This window comes from Puntigrus tetrazona, chromosome 3 (genome assembly GCF_018831695.1).
Source record: "Puntigrus tetrazona isolate hp1 chromosome 3, ASM1883169v1, whole genome shotgun sequence".
Lineage (NCBI taxonomy): Eukaryota > Metazoa > Chordata > Actinopteri > Cypriniformes > Cyprinidae > Puntigrus > Puntigrus tetrazona.
This window is the reverse complement of record NC_056701.1, coordinates 1,019,364-1,033,398: the sequence shown is the minus strand read 5'-3', so window position 1 is coordinate 1,033,398 and position 14,035 is coordinate 1,019,364. Positions and strand designations below refer to the sequence as shown.

General features: G+C 41.4%; 1 protein-coding gene across 1 annotated transcript; it reads left to right on the top strand.

Annotated features, from left to right (window-relative positions):
* Window positions 1-8,111: 8,111 nt before the first annotated feature.
* On the top strand, window positions 8,112-13,165 carry LOC122330314. Its single transcript, XM_043227237.1, has 6 exons — window positions 8,112-8,322; window positions 9,493-9,810; window positions 9,895-10,221; window positions 11,808-11,939; window positions 12,391-12,471; window positions 12,559-13,165. The coding sequence occupies exons 1-6, from the start codon at window positions 8,262-8,264 to the stop codon at window positions 12,600-12,602; spliced, it is 963 nt and encodes a 320-aa protein (XP_043083172.1). The 5' UTR covers window positions 8,112-8,261; the 3' UTR covers window positions 12,603-13,165.
* Window positions 13,166-14,035: the final 870 nt, after the last annotated feature.

Genomic DNA, 14,035 nt, shown 5'->3' with positions numbered 1-14,035 from the left:
ATCTGTCAACACTGTAAGCGTTGAGATGGATTCGGAAGAATTAGAATCTAAAGAAGAGGAAATTCTCCACATTAATTTGACACAGACAAATAATGTGAGTAGCGACAAATGGACAGCAGACATTGATATTTTGTCACAGAAAGTGCCATTCAGAATTGATACTGGTGCAAAGTGTAATACGTTGACTTTGAGTAGTTATCAGACAATTATGCACACTGGTGAGCTTAAACGTTCACATCGAGTACTGCAATCATACTCAAACCACAAGCTAAAACCAGTAGCAGCAGTGGATCTAAGGATTGAACACAAAAGTGCTACTGTGAATGCAGAGTTTGAAATTGTGAATATCTCTCAAGAAAATGTGCTAAGTGGTGAAACAGCTGAAGCACTAGGCTTGGTTGCTAGGCTTGATGCATTGCAGCCATCAGATGAAAAGAATAAAGAAAAATGCTCTAGTAATGCAAGGGAGACACAAAATATACCACCTGGGTTAGACGATTATCCAGAGTTGGCTCATACAACAGGAACTTTGCCGGGCAAATACACCATCAAAATTGACCCAAATGCAAAAGGCGTTGTTCATCCAGTCAGAAGGCAACCAGCGGCACTCCGAAAGAAAATAATTGAGAAACTACAAGAAATGGTCACAGATGGATTCATCACCAAAGTCGACCAACCAACCGAATGGGTCAGCTCAATGGTAACAGCTGTTCGAAATGGCAAGATCAGAATTTGCATCGATCCGAATGATTTAAATAAGGCCATAAAGCGTGAGCACTACCCGATGCGCCCCATTGAGGAAGTAGTCTCAGCAATCCCGGGCGCCAAAGTTTTTTCAGTCCTGGATGCAAAATCTGGGTTCTTGCAAATAGAACTGGATGAAGCATCATCTTTGTTGACAACTTTCAACACACCTATTGGGAGGTTTAGGTGGCTGAGGCTTCCTTTTGGCTTGAAATGCTCACCAGAAATTTTTCAAAGAATAATGGACGAAATGCTTGAGGGAATCAGTGGCGCAATAAGCATCATGGATGATATCCTGATTGCAGCTCCCACCGAAACGGAGCATGATGCGATTCTCCATAAAGTAATTCAGAGAGCCACAAGTTACAATTTGAGCCTCAACTTCGATAAATGCCACATCAAGCAATCTTCTGTGCCATATGTAGGACACCTAATAACAGCCGAGGGCCTAAAGGCTGACCCAGCTAAAATAGAAGCTGTTAAGTCAATGCCAGCGCCAACAAACAAGGATGGTGTCTGTCGCTTTCTAGGCTTTGTTACCTACTTGTCGAAGTTTCTGCCAAACCTCAGCGAGGTGGATGCTCCACTGCGGCAGCTTCTAAAGACTGATGTTGAATTTGCATGGCAGCCAGCACAGCAACAAGCATTTGACAAACTAAAAGATTTATGCACACAGTCACCAGTACTTAAATTCTTCGATCCTTCCAAACCTGTTGAAATTTACTGTGATGCCAGCAGCAGCGGCTTGGGTGCTGTTCTGCTGCAGGACGACCATCCAGTCGCCTTCTCGTCTCGATCACTAACAGACACCGAAACTCGCTATGCGCAAATAGAGAAGGAGATGCTCTCCATTGTCCACTCCTGTACCAAGTTTCACAATTACATCTTTGGAAATCATGTCACAGTGTACAATGACCACAAACCTCTGGAAGACATTTTTAAGAAGCCACTCCTCTCTACCCCCATGCGCATACAAAGAATGCGTCTTAGGCTCCAGTGGTATGACCTGACAGTCCATTACAGGCGAGGGAAAGACATGGAGCTACCTGACACATTGTCTAGAGCACAACTACCTGAGAAAAAGACAGAAATTGAAGGCTTGGAATGTATCTCAATGCTCAGTTTTGTCTCGGTTAGTGAGAAGAAGTACTCTGAGCTCCAGGAGTGTACAAAAAAAGAGTTCAGCGCTCTCCAACAAATGATACAGCAAGGGTGGCCAAACCACAGACGCGACACGCCCACAGTAGTCCAACCGTATTGGGATTCTCGAAGTCAGCTTGCTATAGTTGACGGCATAATCTACAAAGGCCTGCGTATAGTAATACCTCCATCCATGCAACATAATATGCTGAAAATTGTACATCAGTCTCACTTAGGAATAGTGAAAAGCAAACAGAGAGCTCGTGAGGTCTTATACTGGCCAGGCATGAGTGCTAAAATAGAGGAAATGATAAAGAACTGCAGTAAGTGTGCAGTAAGTCTACCCAGAGAACCGCTCAAGCCCACAGAAACTCCAGGACTTCCGTTTGAAGAGGTAGCCTCAGATCTGTTTGAGTTTGAAGTTAATGTTACAATCCCAAGATGGACTAGGGGTGTATGGGTCGCACACTTAAATTTAAGAGACATTGGTAGGCTGAATATCCAACACTGGTTACAACCAAAGCGATGACACGAGACAAACGAGATGCTGAATGAGGTGATTTATTTACAATGAATATGAAAGTGCAAAAGAAATAATACTAATTAAAGAAAAACATTTACATAAAAGAATCATTTCAAGTGTAAAGCAGAACAGATAGAAAGACTGGCTATTGGTGCGGCTGAAAATAAACCAAAAAGCCAAACTACAAACAAGTTCCCCTTTAAAACTGACCTAAGAAAAACAAAAGAAAAGGAAAAGAAAATCTTCAACGTCCAGGACGTCCTAAACTACTCTTCTTAAGAAGTACATAGGTTGGCACGCACCACCTTACCTAGTGTATCTCTAGACAAAGAATCACCTAAATGTTGGGATGTAAACCACGTGGCTTGCTTTTCTTAGCCAGTCTTTCTGCCACCAACAAAGACAACCATTTACAAAATGAGTCTCAAACAAAATCCCCCTCATCAGTCTCTAAACTAGGCTTTTAAAACCCAGTTGAGAATGGCGATTGGTTGAAGCCTGAGCAATGGACCACTATCTGCACAAATCAGGAGAGCAGACTGACAGGATTGGTTGAAATGCTGGCATGTGAAGCAACCAATCAGGGAAGCAGGACGACAGGATTGGTTGGACTACGGGGATGAAAGACAACCAATCAGCAGCGTCAACAAGGGATAAACTGAAATAAAGCAGAAAACAACATACAAGAAAACCCAATAACGTTCTGTAACGTAACAGTAATCATTATGTTTTAGTGGTGGATTACTTTTCAAAATTCATTGAAGTGGATAAGCTGAAAGGTCTGTATAGCAGTGCTGTTGTTGAAGCTCTTAAGGCTCAATTTAGCAGACATGGAATACCAACCACTCTTCGAACGGATAATGGTCCCCAGTACTCTGCAGAAGAATTTAAGGATTTCTGCCAAAGCTATGGAGTCACGCATAAGACGTCATCACCTCACACACCACATTCAAATGGTGAAGCAGAGCGAGCAGTTCAGACTGTTAAGAGACTATGGAGCAAGGCATTAGACAAACATCTTGCTCTTTTGGACTACAGGTCAACGCCAATAGAGTCAGTAGGCCTATCACCAGCACAGCTACTAATGGGCAGACGGCCCCGTAACAACCTGCCTGCTGCTTGGCAGTTGCTCACACCTACTGTCTATGACCCTTTCAAAGTGAAATGTCGTCTGGATGAAAGCAAAAGCATCCAAAAGTACTATTACGACCGCAAAAGGGCAAGTGGTCCCCGGACTCCTCTGCGTCCCGGAGAGGAAGTAAGGATGCAACCATATCCTGGACATTTCAAGTGGTCTCCTGGTGTCATAGTGAGACCACATTGTGCTCCAAGATCCTATGTTGTAGACTGTGGAAGTAAGGAGTACCGTCGCAACATTCAGCATCTTCGTAAAAGTACAGCAAAAGCAAATGAGGCCCGTCATAGGCCTGACAACGAACTTTGGACTGAAATGCCAGAGGCATTTAGTGATGAAGGGCACAAACTATAGGGCAGCTCACACTATTTTGCCTCAATCAACGCATGAGGAGCCTTTCTCTGGCAAGCAATCACTGCCAGCAGGACAGTATGTCACTAGGCGGGGAAGAGTAGTGAAACCTCCAAATAGGCTCTGTCTGTAGTCAGGGAAAGGTGTGGTAAAGACACCTTGTGGAAGTAATGATGCTGGAATGTTCATTGTTAGTGTTAAATGCATCATTGACTGAAGTTTACACAGAATGTGTGCTAATTCCTTTATTTATGTTATTGTAGTTTGAAAGGAAAATAGCAGTCAAGAATTTGACATTCATAATAGTTATATGGATGTATATATACATATACAATTGTTTTGTTTGAGTTTGAATGTTTTCTTCTGAGGAAGGGAGATGTAATGTATTGTCATTTTGACAGTGTGGCTTTAAGAAACTCTCTGGACTCTCTGCGCTGTTTTCTTTATATAAGATGGCTATCACTAAATATGACCGAGCCACTCTTATATCTATTGGTGTACAATGCACCCACCTTTCGCAGTTTTTAAACCCGGACCCATGTTGGCTGAGCGAGATCCTTTCGAAGACAAAAGGATGTGGCCCGCACCGGCGTCCACGAGGGAAACGAGCCGCCGTCAGGAACAGGTTGAGGGCACGCTCACACCGCGCTCCCCTACCTAGTGTCCTGTTAGCCAACGTCCAGTCTCTGGAAAACAAGCTCGATGACCTCAGGGCAAGGATCAAGTTCCAGAGAGACATTCGGGACTGCAACCTTCTCTGCTTCACCGAGACATGGCTGAACCCAGCGGTACCGGACCACGCTGTACAACCGGCCGAGTTTTTCTCTGTTTACCACATGGACAGAACAATGGAGTCAGGGAAGACAAGGGGAGGTGGAGTGTGTCTGATGGTGAACAACCGCTGGTGCGACAGCGCGAGCGTTGTTCCTCTCTCATGCTCCTGCACACCAAACCTGGAACTTCTGACCATCAAATGTCGCCCTTTCTATCTTCCACAGGAATTCAGCTCGGTCATAGTCAGTGCCGTTTACATTCCACCTCAAGTGGACATGGACACTGCAATATGGGACTTACACGATCACCTCACAACACACCAGACACAGCACCGGGACGCCGCACTCATTGTGCTGGGGGATTTTAACAGTGCAAACCTCAAGCACGCACTGCCGAACTTTCACCAGCAAATCACCTGCCCCACCAGGGGCGAAAGGACACTGGATCACTGCTACACACCCTTCAGAGACAGCTACAAGGCAAAATCATGCCCACCGTTTGGTAAATCGGACCATGACCATCTTGCTCGTGCCTGTTTACAAACAGAGGCTGAAACAGGAAGCCCCGGTACAGAGGGAGGTGTCACGCTGGTCTGACCATTCGGTGGCCGCTTTGCAGGACGCTTTGGACGACGCAGACTGGGCCATGTTCAGGTGTAGCTCCGAGGACGTCAACGTGTTCACGGAAGCGGTGGTGGGATTCATCGGGAAACTAGCGGATGACACGGTAGAGAAAACCATCATCAGGACGTTTCCCAACCAGAAGCCGTGGGTAGACAAAACTATCCGTGACTCTTTGAGATCCCGCTCCGCAGCCTATAACATGGGGATAGTCACCGGGGATATGACCGAATACAAGGCTGCATCGTACAGTGTGCGCAGAGCGGTAAAGGAGGCAAAGAGACGCTACGGGAGGAAACTAGAGTCACAGTTTCAACACAGTGACTCTAGGAGCCTGTGGCAGAAACTGAGAAACATCACAGACTATAAAACGCCAACCTCCAGAGTGAAGAGTGCGGATGCTTCTCTGGCAAACGAGCGAAATAACTTTTATGCTCGTTTCGAGGCTGCAGCTAATCACGCTAGCGCCACTAGCGGTATGATGAACAGCATGCATGCCGAGAGAGCCGGAGAGGAAATCACGTTCACCATTTCAGTGTTGACTGAGATATTTAATCTCTCCCTGAAACAGTTTACAGTCCCCTCGTGTTTCAAAGAGTCCATCATTGTTCCTGTGCCGAAGAAACCTCAACCATCTTGCCTGAATGATTACCGCCCTGTAGCTCTGACGTCGGTAGTGATGAAGTGCTTTGAGAGACTCGTCAGAGACTTCATCACCTCATCACTACCGGACACACTCGACCCACTACAGTTTGCCTACCCCTAGAACCGGTCTATGGAGGATGCCATCACACACCTCCTCCACACAACCACGGGCCACCTGGATTTTAGAAAAGGGAACTATGTGAAAATGCTGTTCGTGGACTATAGTTCAGCGTTCAACACCATAGTTCCCTCCACGCTCACCTCGAAGTTGGAGGTCCTGGGACTCAGCCCATCCCTGCGTCACTGGATCACCAACGTCCTGACCGACAGACCACAAGCCATACGGATGGGAAAACACACCTCATCCTCCCTCACCCTCAGCACTGGAGCCCCTCAGGGTTGTGTTCTGAGCCCCCTGCTGTACTCGCTGTACACACATGACTGTGTGGCCACTACGACCTCCACCACCATCATTAAATTTGCTGACGACACTGTCGTGGTGGGCCTGATCTCCAACAACGATGAGATGGCCTACCTTCAGGAGATCAACAACCTGGAGAGATGGTGTCAGGAGAACAATCTGCTCCTGAACGTCAGCAAAACAAAGGAGTTAATAGTGAACTTCAGCACAAAGCAGGTGCGCTCTTACCATCCCATCACGATCAACGGGACCCCAGTGGAGTGAGTGGACAGTTTTCGGTACCTGGGTGTTCACATCATGCAGGACCTGTCTTGGTCCTGTCACATCAACACCCTGGTGAAGAAGGCCTGGCAGCGTCTATTCCATCTGATGTGCTTAAGAGACTTCAGACTCCCATCTCAGGTGCTCAGGAACTTTTACACCTGCACCATCGAGAGTGTCCTGATGGGAAACATCACCTCCTGGTTCGGGAACAGCACCATGCAGGACAGGCGAGCTCTTCAGAAGGTGGTGCGGTCAGCTGAGTGCACCATCCGCACTGAGCTCCCTGTACTGCAGCACATCTACAACAAGCGGTGCTGTACCAGGGCCAGGAAGATCGTGGAAGACCTCAGCCATCCCAACAATGGACTCTTTTTTCTGCTGCGTTCAGGAAAGTGCTTTCGTTCCCTGAAGGCAAACACAGAGAGAATGAGGAGGAGCTTCTTCCCACAGGCCATTCGGAGTCTGAACCAGAGAACACCCAGCACCGAATCACCGGGATTCCCATGTTCACCCCTCTTCCCCAGATACCCACTTACAATTGGACAATTACACTGGACAAAATTGCACTAGTCACTTTACATTGGACATCCACACAGCCACTTTATATTTTATATTTTATACTTATTTAATCTTTTACCTTTGAAATACGGTGCCATATTTTATACTTATATTTTATATTTTATACTTTATTTCATTTTTTACCTTTTATACTTTGCACACTTCTTTGTATATATATATTTTTTATATTTTATATTTATATATAGATATATATTTTGTTTTCTTTCCGACGCTGGAAGGTTGTAAAAAACATTTCACTGCATGTCGTACCATGTATGTATGTGTATGTGACAAATACAATTTTAATTTGAACTGAAGAAGTCTGTGCTTGACTACCAAGTTGTTCTCAGCTAAACTGCCTAACGAGCAAGAGTGGTGAAGCTGGTTTCTGAGTAGAAAAAAGTTTAATTGAGAATGGTGGGAAATGTCGGCATGATGATTGTGCTCCTACAAACATTGTGGGTATACTGCTCACAGAAGTTCTATTAGATCATAATCATCAGGCATTGTGTGTGTTAGTGTGTGTGTGTGTGTGTTTGGGCTGTGGGGGGAGTCTTTCACCACTATCTTCGGCTGAGCAGTAAATGAGTAAACTCTGTTAATGCGTTCACACATCAGCCCATGACTCACCTCTCAGAGGCCATCGAAGTAAAGTGTTACCATTTAGTTTACTATTATTGGGTTATTAGATAATTTTTTGTGTGTGGAAATCTGATTTATTTTGTATTTACCAATCAGTCTTTTCAGTCTGAAGAAGACAAGTCTTTATTGCTCCTTCTAAGCTCTGTTTAAGTCCATATATTCTTCGTGAAACCTTTCGTCTAGTTTTAATCCAGGCAGGTGGCTCGAGGAGGTCAGGTTTTGTGCTAAGTGTGACATGACATGTTTCCTGTGGTTTTTTCGGAGCTGTGATCTCACCGAAAACTGATGAAAATAAATCAGAGATCACTGAACCCAGAATAGACTGATGGGAACAAAGTCTGTTGGTAGTTCTCCTTTCTTTAAGAAGGTTGAATTCTGCATCAGTCTCAAGATCTCCACTGTAGAAGCTGCTGAGGATCTGGAAAGACGGTCAAGAGAGAGAAGATGTCTGATAAGTGTGATCTGTGTCTGCTGGGACTCATCTTTCTCTCTTCACTTCTCACAGGTAAGCACATTTCTACACGCTTTTTGAACTCCTTTAAAGAGCTCAGTAAAAATAAATACTGTTTTAATTTGAGAACTCATCGACATGAGACCACTGTCACGGGCGTTGTTTATGAAGCTTCATACATTAATACAGAAATATAACTGTAGCATGTTAGAGGGAATCAGACAATGATAATGTGAGCAGAACCAAGACTTTCCCTTCAGGTCATTCCGTGTCAAATCAATCAAATATCTCTTCACATTTTTTATTTTACTAATATTTCTTTAGAAGATGGATACATGTGGCAAAATATTAAATTTGGGTTAAAACCGACTTCAGAAAGACGCAACAACATTGTTATTTTGTGTCAAATCTGCAGGCTTCAGCGATCTTTGTAAGAGTACATAGAGCAAGGAAATGTGCCTCTACTTGACCATTTCAGTCCACTTTTAACACTTTTAAGCAAATGTTTTGACAGAGGAAAACAACATACTATTCTAATTTAAGCAATATTTCTTAATTAGACATAGTTCTTTAAATTAAATCAGTATCAGCTGATTACAAAGTGACTAACGATTGGTTTTCCACCACTGAAAAGTCTCATTGAGATCCCCATAAATCTGAGACTGAACAATGTAGGGCCTTTAAAATTAAGATTTCAAAAGAAAGGTTTATTAACAACAAGAAACTAAAGTCATATTGGAGTGTCTTGAGTTATACAGACTCAGACAAGCATGTTCAATGCAGTTGTTTTAACAAAAGGAAACATGAAATACATGTCTGGTTTCAACATTATTTGTTGTTCGGACATTCCTCTTTAAAAGCAGCAACATAAATGAGCTAAATTAAGTTTATTTTTGACCACAGATTTAACAACTTTATTCTGGAGCCATATTGAAATTCCATTATATCTGGAACCAAATTATATGAGGCCTTAAAATACGAAGATGCTGAAAGGAAAATACACTGAGACCCAATATATAAAAGGGCGTTAAGAAGAGTCTAAAACTGCCGATCTTGTTACCATGATAATAAACAGTTTTTCCTGTTTTGGATATTAATGTCTATAAATATGTTTGTTGCAGATTAATCAACTAATAATGTATCATCAGCTGAGATTCTGAGATTAGTTTCATTGGAGCAAAATCTACCTGTTTCCCTTACATGATCACTCATATTGTATTTCAGGTATCAGTGGAGTGGATGATCATGTGTTCATCAGTTCTGGTGTAAATGTCCGTCTGTCCTGTAAAAATACTCTTCATAACTGTACATCAACTACATGGATCTATTATAACAGATATTCAGAAGGAGTTGAACTGATCGGTTTAGGGATAAAGAAGAAAGACACAGAGAGACATGAGAGACTGAGTCTGAGGTCTGACTGCTCTCTGAACATCAAGAACATCACAGAAGAAGATTCTGGACTTTACATCTGCAGACAATATGTGAATGGAATAAAACAACATGGAGCTGATGCTCTTGTTTATCTGCATGTTCTTCAGGGTAAGTTTATTATTATACGATCAATTTGAAATTCTTCATTTAAACTCTTATGATGACTGAAAAGTGTGATATTTTATGTTTCAGTGTCTTCATCATCTTCGTCATCCTCACAGACTGAGATCAGTGCAGACTCTGTGACTCTCTTCTGTCAGCTTTATTTATATTCATATACTAGAGACTCTTGTGATGATTGGATCAGTTCTGAGAGAATTGAGGTGTTCTGGGTGAATCAGGCTGGTGTTAAACTGAAGAGATCAGACTACAGAGATCAGATATTATTTTCATCAGATCACTGTATAATCAGTCTGAATACAACACTCCTGAATGAAGATCTCTACAGAGAGTGGAGATGTGAAGTTACTCACAGAGATCAAGTCAAGACCTCAGTCACATTCACTGTCAGGAGATCAGGTGAGAAAACAAGCTCATTAATCAATGGGGGAAGGAACAATCAGTGCTCACTTGAACAAAGGAACCAAACCCTCAACGTATCCCTGAAAAACATTAGGGGCTATCTCACCACATACTTCCAGATAGTTCTAGGTGTCGATTTCAAGCGAAAAAAAAGAATTTGGGCTAAGAAACCAAAAAATAATTGACAAGAACACAACACTGCAGAGAACAGGTAAATGCTGTTATTGCTGTTTTCAAAGTTTGTGGAGTAAATATGTTTACAGGTTTTTTTACACGCCAAAAAGTGGGTACTTCCACAATACTAAAAAAGGTTCCTGCGGCATAATAATCATAACAAATGCAGAACACATTCCACACGTCACTTAACTTCAGTTATGAAGAGTATCTGTTAGACATGCTAGTTTAGTGTTATTTTGTTTACTAAATAAAATATGATTGTTGTAGCTCAAGCAGTTTCAATGACAGCAGAGTCCAGTCCACAGCACAAAATCAACTTTAAAGACAGCGGCAAGCATAAGCATCACTTAAGTCAATTAAATAAGCTTTTAGCCTTACTTCACAAGTGTTCTGTCTATATAAGTGTGGCATAGAATGCCCTCACCTACTACCAAAGTAAACACGGTTGGTGGAACATGTTAATGTTCTACAGTATTATGACGCAGCCAGGGTCGGGGAGAAATGAAATACAAAATAATTGAATTAGCGTTACATCTAGCTCTCTCCTCTGCTTCTTCTGCTGGGTCAGGCCAAACAGGAGACGAAAGTATGGTTTTGCCTTGTTACTTTGGATTGCCCTCTTGTGTTTTGTGATTCTTTTGCTGCCTGCCCCGACCATTACTTGTTTTGCATTACGCTGGATATTACTGTTTGCTGGTGTTTGAACTTTGACTGTTTGACCATGCTGTGCTCCGATAAAGCTTGCACTTGGATCTCCAACGGTTGTCAGAGTTATACGTTGAGCAATATCAGTCAAGGAAGGACAGTGCTGTTTTTCTGAATGTTAGCATGACGGCAGTAAATTCTACTTTTTCTACATAGTGTACATAAAATTAATAGCTATTTACATTTAGTGTAAAACATCTGTGGTTAAGTAGCATCTATTGCTATTGCACATAATGCAAATAACCACCATCTTCAAAATAAATTTGCGTCAGAATTAAGGGTCATAGGTCTGCAAGCAACATTTGACCACGTTTTGAACGAATCAGCTGAGAGAATGACCCAATTACTTTTTGAATAAATTAAATCTTTAAATAACTCTTTAATTAAAACAGGGATTTTCCACGCCTACTGGTAGATTTAGTTTCATAATTTAAAAAAATTCGATAATTTACTATTGCTATGTTCAAAATGTTATAATCTCATACCATTATTCATGCATCTATAATTATTATAAATGCATTCACTCCACCCCTTTTTATCTAGACGTATATAAATACAAGACATCAATGTTAGGATGGTCCTTACCTTAAATACTGCAATGTACTTAGATTGTTACACAATTTTTGTAATTTAACAAAATACACTGCAAAATCATTTTAAACCATGCATTTTTGTAATATGTAACAAAACACATTTTAAAGTGACCTGCCAGACCTCGGATGGATCTGAACGTTCATCTTCCGCAGCTCCAGATTCAACAACACAGATTCAAGTCAGCAGCTCAAACTCTGAGACGACTTCAAGACAAACTCCAGAAGTAGCTCTTGCACGAGGTTCATCATCTCTCACACTCCTTATTTTCACAAGCCTTATTTTCATCTACACATGTAATCTGATAATTAGATCTTTATTCTGATTTGTCGGTGAGATGGAGTCCGTGGCTTTGGATATGCATAGTCTGTTATCTGTAGCTGATAACGATATACTTGAGGTCTTGACTGGTATAAAGATGAAGTTTCTGTAATATGGTGAATCTTACCTCAAACCCATCCTCCAGTGGTGTCTTCTAGAATCAGTATCTGTGTGTAAATTTTTTCTCCAGAGATTTCTTCCAGCTTTGACTCTCTGAAGCAAAATCCCTCCCCTTCATTATCTGGCCACAAAGGGGCTTCTAGGGAAATACATGCATATACATAATTGATACTATTTCAATACATAATCATTCATAGCTTTGCAACCCTGACTTCAACCTCATCTTCCTCTCTTTTCACATCTTTCCTGCAGTGATTGTGATTATTGCAGAGTTTGCAGTGTTTGCTGCTCCTACTGTGATTCTTCTTCAGATCGTCTGTGAGAGAAGAGCTGGTGAGTTTTCAGATGATTCACGTAAAGCGTTGATGTTCTGCAATCATAGGAGCTCAGTCAATGCTTTTGTGATTAATTATTTTGCAGGGAGGAAGAAACTGCAGCACAAAGAAACAGTGATGTACGAATAACCGGCCAGATTACACCAAGATTCGTCTTCATGTCAATAATAATATATTATGGAGATTTGCATACAGCTTTCAGGAATATGTTTATACTGTACTGCCTATTTTTAAATGTAATATCTTTAGAGCGTGACAGGTGGTCTTTAATGACCATTATTATTTTTAAAATAATTCAAATACATAGTACTTTTCTAACTTAACTAGTTATTGCATACAATTTTTCACGGAAGGGTTTAAATGTTATAATAGTCCATTAGCTGATTATGCCAGACAAGTCTATTGGTTATCATGACATATTTACAGATGTATTTTGATGCGTTTATTATTGTTTGATCATTTCAATGCAGATACATCTATATGAAATACATGAAATATGAGCTGAATACTTTGGCATTATTTCATTGAATTAATATTGCATTTATTGTCACTATAAACATGTTTTCCTGCTTCTGAACCATCAATACCTTAAACGTAAGAAAAAACTAAATATATATATATATTTTTCACATGTATGCTTATAAAATATCAAAATGTTAAAACATTAGATGATTTAATGTACACATTGAAAATTTTTTTACTGTAATAAATGAATAAATAAAATTGACTTGAAAATACAATTTCAGCGTGTTTTTGCACAATTAAACGATGGCGTGTTGTTTTAAGGGATGACACTGCCCGGGCCCAGATGCAATCAATTCGGGCCCTACGTGTTCTCAGCTGGATTTCAGCGCTAGGTAAAACTGGGAAAAGTACAGAAAAAGAATATGCACATTTTAACGTACATGGTATATTTATTAGTGTGTTGTATGTAAACAGAACATATTACATTGTTTTATAGCTTTGTAAATTGTAAGTCACTTAGATAAAAGCATCTGCAAAATGAATGAATGTAAACTCCATACACACGGACAGCACGTGAACATTTTATTCCAGCATGAATTAACGTGATACGTAAGGTGTTCGTTCTTCACTGAGAGCAGCTATAACGCTTTCCCCTGCTGTGAATTCTCATGTGTTTCATCAGGCTTACTTTCTGTGTGAAACTCTTCCCACACTGAGAGCAGGTAAAAGGCTTTATTCCGTTATGAATTAACATGTGCTTCTTAAGGTCCGCTTTACGAGTGAAGGTGCTTCCGCACTGAGAGCAGCTGAAAGGCTTTTCTGAAGAGTGAGTTACCAGATGATCCTTAAGGTGTCCTTTCTGAGTGAAAGTCTTTCCACACTCAGAGCAGCTGAAAGGCTTTATTCCATCGTGAATTAACATGTGAGTCTTAAGGTTTGTTTTACGCGTGAAACTCTTTCCGCACTGAGAGCAGCTGAAAGGTTTTTCTGAAGAGTGGATATGCATGTGATCCTTAAGTTGACTTTTCCTGGTAAAACTCTTCCCACACTGAGAGCAGGTAAAAGGCTTTATCCCGGCGTGAATTAACATGTGATTC